At 47.7% G+C, this 14,778-nt stretch overlaps 2 protein-coding genes across 29 annotated transcripts in view; both read left to right on the forward strand.

The window, feature by feature from the left end:
• The first annotated feature begins 2,056 nt into the window (after positions 1-2,056).
• The window catches only part of SAP130 (Sin3A associated protein 130), an 84,068-nt gene continuing 71,346 nt past the window's right edge, over positions 2,057-14,778 (forward strand). For 8 of the 28 annotated variants that reach the window (XM_015109821.3, XM_028830606.2, XM_028830605.2 and 5 more), the window contains exons 1-3: positions 2,057-2,176; positions 3,807-3,924; positions 13,150-13,385. In XM_015109821.3, the coding sequence (XP_014965307.2) occupies positions 3,813-3,924; positions 13,150-13,385 (348 nt within the window). In that variant the 5' untranslated portion in view covers positions 2,057-2,176; positions 3,807-3,812. Of the gene's footprint in view, positions 2,177-2,694; positions 3,013-3,299; positions 3,727-3,806; positions 3,925-13,149; positions 13,386-14,778 lie in introns of those variants that run through there. The other 20 variants (XM_015109822.3, XM_077956760.1, XM_077956748.1 and 17 more) reach the window with 5 other exon arrangements.
• Positions 2,799-14,778, forward strand: part of WDR33 (WD repeat domain 33) — a 325,821-nt gene continuing 313,841 nt past the window's right edge. Inside the window, exon 1 of the mRNA XM_077956741.1 lies at positions 2,799-2,808. The gene's annotated coding sequence lies outside the window, so the exon portion shown is untranslated. The remainder of the gene's footprint in view (positions 2,809-14,778) is intronic.

A 14,778-nucleotide genomic window follows, 5' to 3' on the forward strand; every position in this document is an offset into this window, starting at 1 on the left:
GTCTCAGCCTCCCGAGTAGCTGGGATTACAGGTATGTGCCACCATGGCCAGCTAATTTTGTATTTTTAGTAGAGACGGGGTTTCTGCATGCTGGTCAGGCTGGTCTCAAACTCCCGACCTCAGGTGATCCACCTGCCTCGGCCTCCCAAAGTGCTGAGATTACAGGCGTGAGCCACATGCCCGGCATATATATATCCATATATAGATATAGATATAGATATATAGATATAGATATGGATATATATATGTTTAACTAGCAGGGTGTGGTGGCATGTGCCTGCAGTCCCGGCTACTCAGGAGGCTGAGGCAATAGGTTCGCTGAGGCCAGGAAGTTGAGGCTGCAATGAGCTATGATCACGCCACTGGACTTCAGCTTTGGCTGAACTGAGACCTTGTCTCAAAAAAACACAAAAAACAAAAAGGAAGACATTTGAAACTGTGGAAACACATTAAACCATTTAGGAAGGCAGTATAGCATTTGAGTGTTGGAGCCCTGAAGAATGCTGTATTCATGAGAAAGAGGAGGTATAACGGAGCTTGAGATAGGAGTAGAAGCAGGAGACACCCTGGTTCTAGAGTCCAAGGGAAGACACGAGGAGGAGTTACTGCTGGTCAGTAAGCTAAACGAGATGAGCTCTAAGCGAGGACCGATGAGTTTGAAGTTGAGTAGGTGTTGGCAACTTTTGGGGAGCAGTCTGAGAAGAGCGGCAACTCCAAAAGGGATAAGGACTGCCTAGGCAGACAGGAGGCTGATCACAGCAGTCACTCTTTAGAAGTTTGAGAATGAAGGGAAGAAGGTGGAAAAGGAAAGTGGCTTGAAAAGGAGGAGTATCTTGGCCGGGCGCGGTGGCTCAAGCCTATAATCCCAGCACTTTGGGAGGCCGACACGGGCGGATCACGAGGTCAGGAGTTCGAGACCATCCTGGCTAACACGGTGAAACCCCGTCTCTACTAAAAAATACAAAAAACTAGCCGGGCGAGGTGGCAGGCGCCTGTAGTCCCGGCTACTCGGGAGGCTGAGGCAGGAGAATGGCGTAAACCCGGGAGGCGGAGCTTGCAGTGAGCTGAGATCCGGCCACTGCACTCCACCCTGGGCGACACAGCGGGACTCCGTCTCAAAAAAAAAAAAAAAGAAAGAAAAGGAGGAGTATCTGAGACTCATCCCTGGGCTATAGCCAGGAGCTACTCTCTTCTAACCAAACAGTTGTCTTACACAGCTGTGCATGACAGCAAGAGAGGGGGTTGAGCCCCATTTATTTCCTAACTAATCACAAAACTCCAGGCCTAAACTACCATCTGGTAAGGGAAGAGGGAGACTTAATCTCTTATGCAAATGTGGCCTCAAAAGATATGGCTATGTCTTCTACAGGCGCATAAACTCCAACCCTGAACCCCAAACAAAATGACAAAATAAAACTGCCCCCTTCAGCGCCTTCATAATCTGGAAAGTGCGCGCAGGTGCGCCCCGGCCGCCCGGAGTCCTGCATCCTGCCGGCCTGCTTTCACAGAGCCGCGCCCGCGCCGCGCCTGGCGGCTCCCGCCGCGCGTAGGCTGTGCCGACCGCGGTCCCCGGTGGGGACACCGAGTCCCACTCGCGGCGTAGGGAGGCGGGCACCGTCACGACACTGGTCCGGCCCGCGGATCCCTTGGCCGCCGCAGTTGGCCTCCATTACCCTTTCCCGCGCCGCGCCTCCCCGCGGGGAAAATGAAACCTAGTGCCCTCAGGTTGAGACACAGGGTGGGATCCACTGTCTTCTCACTTAGCCAAGAGAAAAGACAGAACCGACTTCAGACAGCAAAGGGGTGTGTTGCCCTGGCCGGGTCGCCTGCGGCCCCGCCCCGGCGCTCTCCACCTCCTTCGCGGCCCGCCCTCTTGGCTCCCGCGACTACATTTCCCAGAGGACGCCGCGGCTCCGAGGGGCGGGCCCGTCCGCTCTCCCGCTCACGACCACCGGCGACTGGCTGACTCGGCAGGGGGCGGGGCCTGCGCCAGCCAATAGACGGGAGGCTCGTTACGGCGGCGGAAGCAGCGGCGCTGGAGTGAGGGGTGGGGGGCAGAGTGCTAGCTCCCCGGCGGTGGCTGCGGGTCGGGAACCTGGGGACGTCGGCCCCGCAGACAGAGAGCGCGCGGGAGCGAGCTCAAGGCGGCGCGGCGGCCACTCGGCGCAGCACCCAGGTAATGGCGGGACGGGAGCCCGGGAGGGAAGGGGAGGAGACGAGGGGGCGGGGCGGCCGAGCCGGGCTGCAGCGTCCGTCCCGTTGCGCGTCCCCGGGGAAGGGCAGAGGATCCTCGTCTCCTGCAGCTCGGACCGCGGCTCTTTGGCGAGCTGGGCACGGCAGTTGGGCCGGCGACAGGGGCTGGGTGTCCTGTGGCGAGGAAGGGAGAGGCACCGGGAGGGGTGGGCTGACCCGGGCGTGGGGGCGTGGCGGACGTGGGCCTTGGCGGGGAAGCAGAGCGGTCGGGGGAGCGCGGGCGGGCGGGCGGCCCAGGGAGTTTGGCTCCTGGAGCAGTTTAAAGTGACTCTCCACATCCGGGCCCTGCGCCCGCCGCTTTCAGACCCTGGCCAAGGCGGGGCCTCCCCGCTCCCCGCCCCCCTCGCCGGGGGCGCCTGTCTTCCTCTGCCATTGGTTCAGCCTCGAGGGGTTTGGGCTGCCCCGGCCAGGCTCGCGCCTGATTGGCTGGCGGTCGGCGGGAGGGTGGGGCGGGTCCTGACCGTGTAGGTCGCTGTGGATTGGTCCTGGGCCTCCACTGACGCGCCGGGCGTGGGGCCAATGGGCGGGCGGGGGAGGCAGGGGCAGGTTCGGGGGAAGAGGACTGCGAGCACAGCGGCGGCCGGGTGTTGGGGGTGAGTGGGGCCAGCGGGGCTGGACAGCGGCGGGCCCCGGGCGCCGCCGCCGCGATCCCTCCCCGCGCCCCCCGAGCGCATCGCCGCCGCCGAGATGGGCCCTCCGCGGCACCCCCAGGCCGGCGAGCTAGAAGCGGGCGGTGCGGGCGGCGGGCGGCGGCTACAGGTAAAGAGGCACAGTGCTCGCCTTGTGGTCGGGTCCCCAGAACGCCCGTCCGCACCCCTACCCCGGAGACGGGGATCTCGCACTCCGAGGTGTCTGGAAATCGGCGTCCTCCCATCTCAGCGGGGGCTTCGCGGTGGGGTGGGGTTGCGGGCGAATCAGGGGAGATCGCTTGGCTCCTGGGGGAAAAGTGGGGGACGATTTTAGGGAAGATGGAGAAGGTGTAGGGTCCTCTGGCTCTGTGGGGGGTCTATGAAAGGGAAAGAAAAGGAAATCCGTAAATGGAAGCCTTTGCAGAAAAGCGTTGGAGAATTCCTTTTGCATCAGGTCTGAATGTAAAACATCCGATCCTTTCTTAGGGCTGGGTATCTTCCTCCGAATGTTCCTATGACATGCTAATCACAGTTCTGTTCACCTTGGTGTGAGGTTTGAGTGTTTCGAAGAGACATGCCATTTTCCATAAAACTTTACACAGAGAAATACACATGCATTGTGGTAATACCTGTCATGTGACTCTTGTACAGGATTCAATGGTGATTTTTTTAGCATGGCAATCCACAAGTATTTATGGAGGGTTATAGTACACGCCAGCTCCGTATAAACGATATTGGTAGAAAACTTAGGTAGTTTAGATAATGTCTGCATTTATATTGATCCTACGTTATTGTTTTTAAATAGATGATGCAACATTTGCTTTTCCGAGGGACTATCTCATAGGTACTAAAGATGCTTTAATTTCTCAATATTGATTCAGATCTCAGAATCTAGTAATAACCATATAACTGTATGTACTGCAGGTGGAAATGAGTTCTCAACAGTTTCCTCGATTAGGAGCCCCTTCTACTGGGCTGAGCCAGGCCCCTTCTCAGATTGCAAACAGTGGTACTGCTGGATTGATAAACCCAGCTGCTACAGGTGAGATATGTAATATTCTAATATATTTCTTCCAACTTTACGAATATTGCCAGTTTTCTAACTTAAAAATTAGCAGACTCCTTCTAGGATTTTAGTAAATTCTTATTTCTTGAATTTGAAGAAAGGGTATATTACTATTCTAATTTAAACAAGGCTTTTTTTCTTCCTGCTTTAAGCACTTCGTTCACATAGAGTACACATGCAACTTACAGCGAAGCATGCCTGTAAGAACTATTTTTGAAATGCATTAATATATTCATGTTTAATTAATGTCCAAGAGTATAGCATTAGTGCTGTGAGGGAGCCCAGAGTTGTTTAAGGAACAGATCTTGCCTTTTAGGAGTTTATTATCAAGGAAAATAAGTGGAAAACAAAGGATATGCAGTTTCCCTATGGTGTCTGTGGGGGATTGGTTCCAGGACCCACCTCAGATACCAAAATCCATGTTGCTCCACTTTGTGATGTAAAATGGTATAGTGTTTACATATTACCTGTATCTATCCTCCAGTATACTTTAAATCAGCTGTAGATTACTTGTAATGCCTACTACAAAGTAAATAGTATGTAAATAGTTGTTATTCCGTATTGCTAAGAGAACAGTGAGAAGACAAAGAAGTCTGTATGTGCTTAGTACAGATGCAACCATATTTTATTTTTCCCCCTGAATATTTAACATCCAAAGTTATTTGAATTCAGATCAGGGAACCCATGGATACAGAGGGCTGATTGCATACACACAGATAAGACTTGGTTTTTCGTCTCATGCCCTTTGAGTGCTAGAAATCAGTGGTTCTCAGTGACAGGTGTTTGGGGAGGTGGTTTTTCCTGCAGGGGAATACTTGGCAATATCTAAAGACAGTTTGGTTGTCACAACTCAACAGTGCTATTGGCATCTGGTAGGTAGAGGCCAGGGATACTGCTTCACATCCTACAAGATAATGGGAAGCCCCCACAACAGAGAAGTATCCAGTCTAGTCAGCAGCGCTGAAGTTGAGGAATTCCTTCAAATACTCTTTTTCGCTACGTATTAAGTAAATATGTGACATTGCAAAGTGGAATAAACTATTTTCTATTCCTTTTTCTTCACCACTCGATTCTGGTGTTCCTTATGGTAAATGATACCACTGTCTACTCATTGCTTAAACCAGTAGCTGAGGCTTATTTTTTTGCAACAGCATCTCATGCTGTCATTCAAGCGGGAGTACAGTGGCCTAATCACAGCTCACTGCAGCCTCGATCTTTTGAGCTCCCCAGCTTATTTTATTTTATTTTACTTTATTTTGTTTTATTTTATTTTTTTGAGACAGAGTGTCACTCTTTGGCCCAGGTTAGAGTGCACTGGCTCTATCTCAGGTCCCTTCGGTCTCTGCCTCCTGGGTTTTAGCGATTCTTGTGCCTCAGCCTCTGAGTAGCCGGGATTACAGGCATGCGCCACCATCCCTGGGTAATTTTTTTTTTTTCTTTTTTGTATTTTTAGTAGAGACAGGGTTTCACCATGTTAACCAGGCTGATCTCGAACTCCAGACCTCAAGTGATCCACCTTCCTTGGCCTCCCAAAGTGCTGGGATTACAGGCATGAGCCACCGCGCACAGCCACATGTTCAGCTAATTTTAAATTTTTTTGTAAAGAGGGGATCTCACAGTGTTGCCCAAGCTGGTCTCAAACTCCTGGACTCAAGTAATCCTCCACTGTCAGCCTCCCAAAGTGTTAGGATCACGGGTGTGAGTCACTGTGCAGGGCTGGCGGCATCTTTAATTGCTCTGCATTTTCTTATGAGCTGCTGCCCTTGTCTAATGTTCCAGCCTTATTTCTTATTTTGCCCTCCTCCTGCCAACTTAGTTTTTTTTTTTTTTTCCCAATGGAGTTGGAGTCTTGCTATGTTGACCAGGCTTGTCTCAAACTCCTGGCCTCAAGGAATCCTCCCGCCTAGGCCTCTCTGGAATTATAGGTGTGAGCTACTTGCATGGCCGCCAACTTAGTTTTTGTTATAAATTTATTTTCTCTTTAGACTTGAAGTGACTTTAAGCTACTTTATGACTCCTGCTCAATGGTATCTACTCATATTTCTAAATAAATGATTAAAAAGTTCCCAATTTCATGACGTTGGGACTTTGCACATTCTCTTCCTTTTGCCATAGTCTTCCTTCTTCCTTTCCATATAGTTGCTTATTTGGCTAATTCCTTCCTTTTTCTTTTCTTTTTTTTTTTTTTTTGAGACGGAGTCTCGCTCTGTCGCCCAGGCTGGAGTGCAATGGCCGGATCTCAGCTCACTGCAAGCTCCGCCTCCCGGGTTCACGCCATTCTCCTGCCTCAGCCTCCCGAGTAGCTGGGACTACAGGCGCCCGCCACCTCGCCCGGCTAGTTTTTTGTATTTTTTTAAGTAGAGACGAGGTTTCACCGGGTTAGCCAGGATGGTCTCGATCTCCTGACCTCGTGATCCACCTGTCTCGGCCTCCCAAAGTGCTGGGATTACAGGCTTGAGCCACCGCGCCCGGCCTAATTCCTTCCTTTTTCAAGTTTCAACTTAAATGTTATTTTCTCAAATTATTATTATTCTGTAGCATAACAGAGACTTTATCTTCTATAACAACTCAGGTGGAGGATCTAGAAATAGAACCAGACATATATAGCCAATTGATTTCTGATACAAGTGCCTAAGTAATTCAATAGGGAAATGATAGTCTTTTCTTTTTTTTTTTTGATACAAGGTCTCGCTCTGTCACCCAGGCTGGAGTGCAGTGGCACGATCTCAGCTCACTGCAAGCTCCGCTTCCCGGGTTCACGCCATTCTCCTGCCTCAGCCTCCCAAGTAGCTGGGACTACAGGCGCCCGCCACCATGCCCAGCTAATTTTTTGTATTATTAGTAGAGACGGGGTTTCACCGTGTTAGCCAGGATGGTCTCGATCTCCTGACCTTGTGATCCACCCGCCTTGGCCTCCCAAAGTGCTGGGATTACAGGCATGAGCCACCGTGCCCTATAAGTCTTTTCAGTGAAATAGTGCTGGAAGATCACAACAACATTATGGGAGGATAAAGGCCAGGCACAGTGGCTCATGCACGTTATCCCAGCAACATGGAAGTCCGAGGCAGGTGGATCGCTTTGAGCTCAGGAGTTTGAGATAAGCCTGGGCAACATGGCAAATCCCCATTTCTACAAAAAATACAAAAATTAGCCGGGGCCAGGCTAATTTTACAGTGGCTCATGCCTGTAATCCCAGCACTTTGGGAGGCTAAGATGGGTAGATCACCTGAGGCCAGGAGTTCAAGACCAGCTTGGCCAACATGGTGAAACCTGTCTCTACTAAAAATATAAAAATTAGCTGGGCGTGGTGGTGGGTGCCTGTAATTCCAGCTACTTGGGAGGCTGAGGCAGGACAATCACTTGAACCTGGGAGGCAGAGGTTGTAGTGAGTCAAGATCGTGCCACTGCACTTCAGCCTGGGCAACAAGAGCAAGACTCCGTCTCAAAAAAAAAAAAAAAAAAATAGCCGGGTATGGTGGCTCATGCCTGTGGTCCCAGCTTCTTGACAGGCTGAGGCGGGAGGATCTCTTGAGCCTGGGAAGCAGAGGTTGCAGTGACCTGAGATCTTACTACTGCACCCCAGCCTGGGTGACAGAGTGAGATCCTATCTTCAGGAAAAAAAAAAAACAAGAACTCATAACTCAGTAGTGAAAGACAGACAACCTGATTTTTTTTAAATGGGAAAGTATTTGAGTAGATACTTCACCAGAAGAGCTAGATAAGTGCCAAAGAAGCACATGAGAAGATGCTCACCATTATTAATCCTCCGGGCAGTGCAATTTAAAACTGCTGAGAAACTACTGCACATCCATTAGAAAGACCGAAATTACAGAGACTGACAATACCAAGCGTTGGTATGGTTGTGGCACAAATGGAACTCACGCTTTATTGTTGGAAATGCAAAGTGGCAAACCACTTCCAGAAACAGTTTGGCAATGTCTTATGCAGTTAAATATACACTTACCACAGCACTGAGCAATCTCATTCCATAGGTGTTTATCAAAGGTAAATGAAAACGTGTGTTCGTACAAGGACTTATACTCACGTGTTCATAGAAACTGTATTCATAATAGCCAAAACAGGGATCTTACCAAATGTGTATCAGATGGTGACTGGATGAGCAAATTGTTGTGTATCCATCCATGCAGTGGAATACTACTTGGCAATAAAAAGGACCAGACTACCGACACACACAACATTATGGATAAACCTCAGTAACGTTACACTAAGGAGAGATTCCAGATACATAGGACTCCAGATGGTATGACTGTGTTATATGAAATTCCGGAAAAGATTATATACCATAGTGACAGAAAGCAGATCAGTGGCTTCTGGGCAATAGAGGTGGCAGAGAGGGAATTGACTACAAAGGGGTATGAATGAACTTATTGCAGTAACAGGAAATGATCTGTGTCATGATTGTGTTATACCATTGTATACTTTTGCAAACATTTATCTAATGTTACACAAAGAATTAGTGAATTTTATGTGTAAATTGTACCTCAGTAAAGCTAATTGATTAAAGTGGACAAAAGATAAACATGCACTTCACTAAAGAAGATATATATGGGCCGGGCGCGGTGGCTCAAGCCTGTAATCCCAGCACTTTGGGAGGCCGAGACGGGCGGATCACGAGGTCAGGAGATCGAGAGACGATCCCGGCTAACACGGTGAAACCCCGTCTCTACTAAAAAATACAAAAAAAATAGCCGGGCGAGGTGGCGGGCGCCTGTAGTCCCAGCTACTCGGGAGGCTGAGGCAGGAGAATGGCGTAAACCCGGGAGGCGGAGCTTGCAGTGAGCTGAGATCCGGCCACTGCACTCCAGCCTGGGTGACAGAGCAAGACTCCGTGTCAAAAAAAAAAAAAAAAAAAAGAAGATATATATGAATGGACTGTGATCACATAAAAAGATGTTCAACATTACTAGTCATCATGGGAATGCTAATTAAAACTACAGGGAGACACACACTACAACCCACTAGAATGGCTGTATATCAAACGTGAGTAAGGAAGAGGAGCGGCTGGAACTCTCGTATACTGCTAATGGGAACAGACAGTGCTACAATCGCTTTGGAAATTACTTTGGGAAAGTTAAACATATACTTACCATTTGACCCAACCATTCTCCTCTTTGGTGTTACTGAGGATATTTGTAAAAAAATTATTGAACTTTTCTTGTAAAACGGTGGTGTTATTCTATGTAATTTATTCCCCAATGAAGAGGTTTTATAGATGAAAATTTTTTAAATTCTGAATGACCTGGGAGAAAAGTCAATATATAGCGAAAAAGAAAATGTATATCAGTCTTTTCTTTCCTCTCTTTTTTTTTTTTTGAGATGGAGTCTCGCTGTGTCGCCCAGGCTGCAGTGCAGTGGTGCCATCTCGGCTCACTGCAACCTCCACCTCCCGGTTTCAAGCAATTCTCCTGCCTCAGCCTCCCGATTAGTTGGAACTATAGGCGCCCACCACCACACCCAGCTAATTTTTATATTTTTAGTAGAGACAGGGTTTCACCATATTGGCCAGGCTGGTCTCAAACTCCTGACCTTGCAATCAGCCCGCCTCGGCCTCCCAAAGTGCTGGGATTACAGGCTTGAGCCACCGCGCCCAGCCTTATCAGTCTTTTCATCCAGCACTTGTACTTTTAGAAACGTTTTCCTGAAGAGATCTCTGGACAAGATTGTTGATAAAAGCAAAAATTTGGAAATAACCTAAAAGCCCATCAATGATACAGTGATTTTAAAAGCTATAGTACATCTATACAATAGAATCCCATTTCACCTTTTTTTTTTTGAGACGGAGTCTTGCTCTGTTGCCCAGGCTGGAGTGCACAATCTTGGCTCACTACAACCTCTGCCTCCTGGGTTCAAGCGATTCTTCCGCCTCAGCCTCCTGAGTAGGTGGGATTACAGGCAACCGCCATCATGCCCGGCTGATTTTTTTATTTTTGTAGAGACGGGGTTTCACCATGTTGGATGATGGTCTTGAACTCCTGACCTCAGGTAATCCACCTGCCTCGGCCTCCCAAAGTGCTAGGATTATAGACAGGAGCCACTGTGCCTGTCCCCATTTCACCTTTAAAAAATGCAGTATTCTCTACTCAGTCGTTCCACTCCTAAGTATATATTGAGTAGAAGTGATACATGTGTTTACCAGAAGACATGTACAGGAACGTTACTAGCACTATTCAAAATAGGAAAAAACTGAAAACTATGTAAAGTGCCTCTTAAGAGTAAAATGGATAATTTGTACGTTGCTCACACGTCATACTGTATACAGCCTTGAGAATGAAAGAGCTATAGCTGTGTACACTAACGTGGATGAATCTCACACCTGTAAGTTAAAGAAGCAAAGCACAATAGGGTGTATTTGTTATGAGTCTGTTTATATCAAGTTCAAAAACAGACAATACTAATCTATAGTGTTACAAGGTAGACGATTGCTTTCCTTGGGAGGATAGTGGCTAGAATAGGGCCAAACTAAGGGTCTCGGGGAGACCAATAATGTTTTCTGTCTTGAGCGGGGTGCTATTTACTTAGGTGTATTCAGTTTATGAAAGTCCACTGAGCTGCACAACTAACATTTGTGCACTTACCTTTGTGAAGATCATACTTCAAGGAAAAAAGTCAAATGAATAAAAACCCACCCAAAATTTAAAAGAGACGAGAACTGTCACCAGAACTTTAAGTGTTGGTGCCTTTGTGGGGTGAGTTTGGGGACAACTTTACTTTGTTTATGGTACTCCAAATAATTTACATTCTCTACATCAGTAAATATCTTTATGCTCAGGAAAAAAAGAATATTAATATTTTGGAAAAATTATAGACAAATATGAGTTAATATTTTCACAAGCTCTTCTTTTATTACATTAGTTCTCTGATTTTTTTCCACTTAATTTTTTTTTTTGACGCAGAGTCTTGCTCTTGTTCTCCAGGCTGGAGTGTGGTGGCGGGATCCCCAACCTCCGCCTCCTGGGCTCAAGCGATTCTCGGGCCTCGGCCTCCTGAGTATCTGGGATTACAGGTGTGCACCACCACACCTGGCTATTTTTTATATTTTTAGTAGAGACAGGGTTTCACCATGTCGGCCAGGCTGATCTCGAACTCCTGACCTCAAATGATCTCCCCGCCTTGGCCTCCCAAAGTACTGGGATTACAGGCGTGTGCCACCACGCCCGGCCTCCACTTAATTTTTAAATATTTAATTTTTAAATAGGCCAGGTGCGGTGGCTCACACTTATAATCTCAGCACTTTGGGAAGCCAGAGGTGGGAGGAACACTTGATCCCAGGTATTCAAGACCAGACTGGGCAGCACAGTGGAACTCTGTCTTCATAAAAAAATAAAAAGAATTAGCCAGGGGTGGTGGCGTGTGCCTGTAGTCTAGCTGCTTCGGCAGCTGAGGCAGAAGATCACTTGAGTCCAGGAGTTTGAAGCTACAGTGAGCTGATATCCACTGTGTTCCAGCCTGGGAGACAGAGTGAGACCTTGTCTCAAAAAAATTTTTTTTAAAAATTAAAAAAAAAGGCCGGGCGTGATGGCTCACGCCTGTAATCTCAGCACTTTGGGAGGCCGAGACGGGCGGATCACAAGGTCAGGAGATGGAGACCATCCTGGCTAACACGGTGAAACCCCATCTCTACTAAAAAAATACAAAAAAAACTAGCCGGGCGAGGTGGCGGGCACCTGTAGTCCCAGCTACTCAGGAGGCTGAGGCAGGAGAATGGCGTGAACCCGGGAGGCGGAGCTTGCAGTGAGCTGAGATCCGGCCACTGCACTCTGGCCTGGGCGACAGAGCGAGACTCCGTCTTAAAAAAAAAAAAAAAAAAAAAAAAAAAAAAAAAAAAGTTTAATATGTTATGTCTTCTGATAGTCCAAAACACCAAAAGAAAAAGAGCATACAGTGGAAAATATGTCTCCTATCTCTGTCCTTAAGTTTTGAAAAACTCTATGTTCTTAAACTTAGGAACTGTACTTAAAATATCTTTTTTTTAATTTTTTTTTGAGACGGAGTCTCACTCTGTTACCCAGGCTGGAGTGCAGTGGCGCAGTCTTGGCTCACTGCAACCTCCCATCTCCTGGGTTCAAGCGATTCTCCTGCCTCATCTTCCCGAGTAGCTAAGATTATAGGTGTGTACCACCACGCCTAGCTCATTTTTTTGTATTTTTAGTAGAGACGGGGTTTCACCATGTTGGTCAGACTGGTCTGGAACTTCTGACCTCAAATGATCCGCCCGTCTTGGCTTTCCAAAGTACTAGGATTACAGGCGTGAGCTGCCGTGCCCAGACCGCCACCACCTTTTTTTTTTTTTTTTTTTTTGAGACGGAGTCTCACTGTGTCATCCAAGCTGGAGTGCAGTGGCACAATCATGGCTTGACTCACTGCAGCCTTGACCTCCCAGGGTTAAGTGATCCTCCTCTCTCTGCCTCCAGCGTAGCTGGGATTACGGGTGCGTGCCTCCATGCCCATTTAATTTTTATATTTTTTACAGAGATGGAGTCTTACTGTGTTACGAAGGCTGGTCTTGAACTCCTGGGTTCAAAGGATCTGCTTGCCTTGGCCTCTCAAAATGCTAGGATTGCAGATGCGAGCCACTGCACCAGCCATACATTTTTTGTTTTGTTTTTTATTGGAGACAGTCTTCCTCTCTCGCCCAGGCTAGAGTGCAGTGATGCAATCTTGGCTCACTGCAACCTCTGCGTTTTGGGCTCAGGCGATCCTCCCACCTTAGCCTCCCAAGTAGCTGGGATTACAAAAAAAGATGTTTTTTTGTGTTTTTTTTTGTTTTTTATATTTTTGTATTTTTAGTAGAGTTAGGGTTTTGCCATGTTGGCCAGCACAGCGTAAAATATCTTTTTAATGTCAGGCTTTTATAACTTTTTAAGAAGATGTTTTAAATGAAATTGTCTTATACTCTGTATTGTACTTTTAACTATTTCAGCTCATTTTAGATGATTTTCAGGTAGTTTATTCATAAGGCTACAATATCCAGAATGAATTCTACATTCCACAGTTGTGGCTCTTCTGTCTGATGTCCATCAGGAGAATCCAGTGCCCAAATTGACCCTGTTAAGAAAACATCACAAGGAAGTGGCCACTTGGTCAATCCTGAGATTTAACTTCAGGTGCCGCTCTTGTTTGTGCCGCTATCTTACATTGGGAGACTGTGACATACTGTCTCACGTTTAATGTCTTTACTAGTCAATGATGAATCTGGTCGAGATTCTGAAGTCGGTGCCAGGGAGCACATGAGTTCCAGCAGCTCCCTCCAGTCCCGGGAGGAGAAGCAAGAGCCTGTCGTGGTAAGGCCCTATCCACAGGTGCAGATGTTGTCTACACACCATGCTGTCGCATCAGCCACACCTGTTGCAGTGACAGCCCCGCCAGCACACCTGACGCCAGCAGTGCCACTTTCATTTTCGGAGGGACTTATGAAGGTAATGGAGAGGGTTAAAACTTCACACTGAACCAGAGCTCAAGACTGGCTCATCTCTATAACAATTTGTACAAAATCTTAGGCTGTATGGCCGGGCGCGGTGGCTCAAGCCTGTAATCCCAGCACTTTGGGAGGCCGAGACGGGCGGATCACGAAGATCGAGACCATCCTGGCTAACACGGTGAAACCCCGTCTCTACTAAAAAATACAAAAAACTAGCCGGGCGAGGTGGCGGGCGCCTGTAGTGCCAGCTACTCGGGAGGCTGAGGCAGGAGAATGGCGTAAACCCGGGAGGCGGAGCTTGCAGTGAGCTGAGATCCGGCCACTGCATTCCAGCCTGGGCGACAGAGAGAGACTCCGTCTCCAAAAAAAAAAAAAAAAAAAAAAAAAAATCTTAGGCTGTATCTTAGGATCGTATTTCATTTTTCCTTTATGACCTATGAGTTCAGCACCTCTGTAACTCAGCCCTGATTTTCTGCAGTGCCTCGTCTTGTGCTGCTGGGCCATTGGCATCACAGAATCTTTGCTGTTATCCATTTTGATACTGATATTATTCAACCTATGGGCATGTTAAGTTAGATAAGGGACCCTCTTTTTTTTTTTTTTAAGCCAATCAGATTTTAGCAGTGGGGGCTTAATGACACTAATTTTTTTTTTTTTTTTTTCTTTTTGAGACAGAGTCTTTCTCTGTCATCCAGGCTGGAGTGCAGTGGTGCAATCTTGGCTCACTGCAACCTCCACCTCCAAGGTTCAAGCAGTTCTCCCGCCTCAGCCTCCCAAGTAGCTGGGATTACAGGCACACGCCACCACGCCTGGCTAATTTTTGCATTTTTAGTAGAGACGGGGTGTCACCATGTTGGCCAGGCTGGTCTCAAACTCCTGGCCTCAAGTGATCTGCCCGCCTTAGCTTCCCAGAGTGCTGGGATTACAGGTGTGAGCCACCACACCCGGCTGACAGTGATGTTGTAAGTTCTGATAACCCAGTATCATGGGACCAACTGGAGTAGCACTCTTCCTTAAGGTCTGTTTTAGCAACTGGTTAATTTGGGGGTTTCTGAGAATACCGCCTGTGCGTTACCTGGGGGTTCTGTTTCAGTTACTGGGAGTTTTGTTCAATCCACCCAGACTTGGGAGGCGGCATCATGTAGAAGAAAGGGTGTGGGCTGTGAGCCATACAGCTCTGGGCTTTGTTCCCAGTTCTTCTTACTGTGTGTGTGGCTTTGAGCAAGTCAGTTAGCCTTGCTTTGTATGTTTCTTTATCTGTGAAATAGAAATGCTAGTACTTCAGTGGAAACACTGTGATGCTAATAGATAAAATGTATAAAGCTTATGGCATCTTTCCTGGCACTCTCCAGGTTCGATTTGTGTACTCTTAATTCTGGATTGAGACGCAT

The sequence above is a fragment of the Macaca mulatta genome, chromosome 12, assembly GCF_049350105.2.
Source record: "Macaca mulatta isolate MMU2019108-1 chromosome 12, T2T-MMU8v2.0, whole genome shotgun sequence".
Taxonomy (NCBI): Eukaryota; Metazoa; Chordata; class Mammalia; order Primates; family Cercopithecidae; genus Macaca; species Macaca mulatta.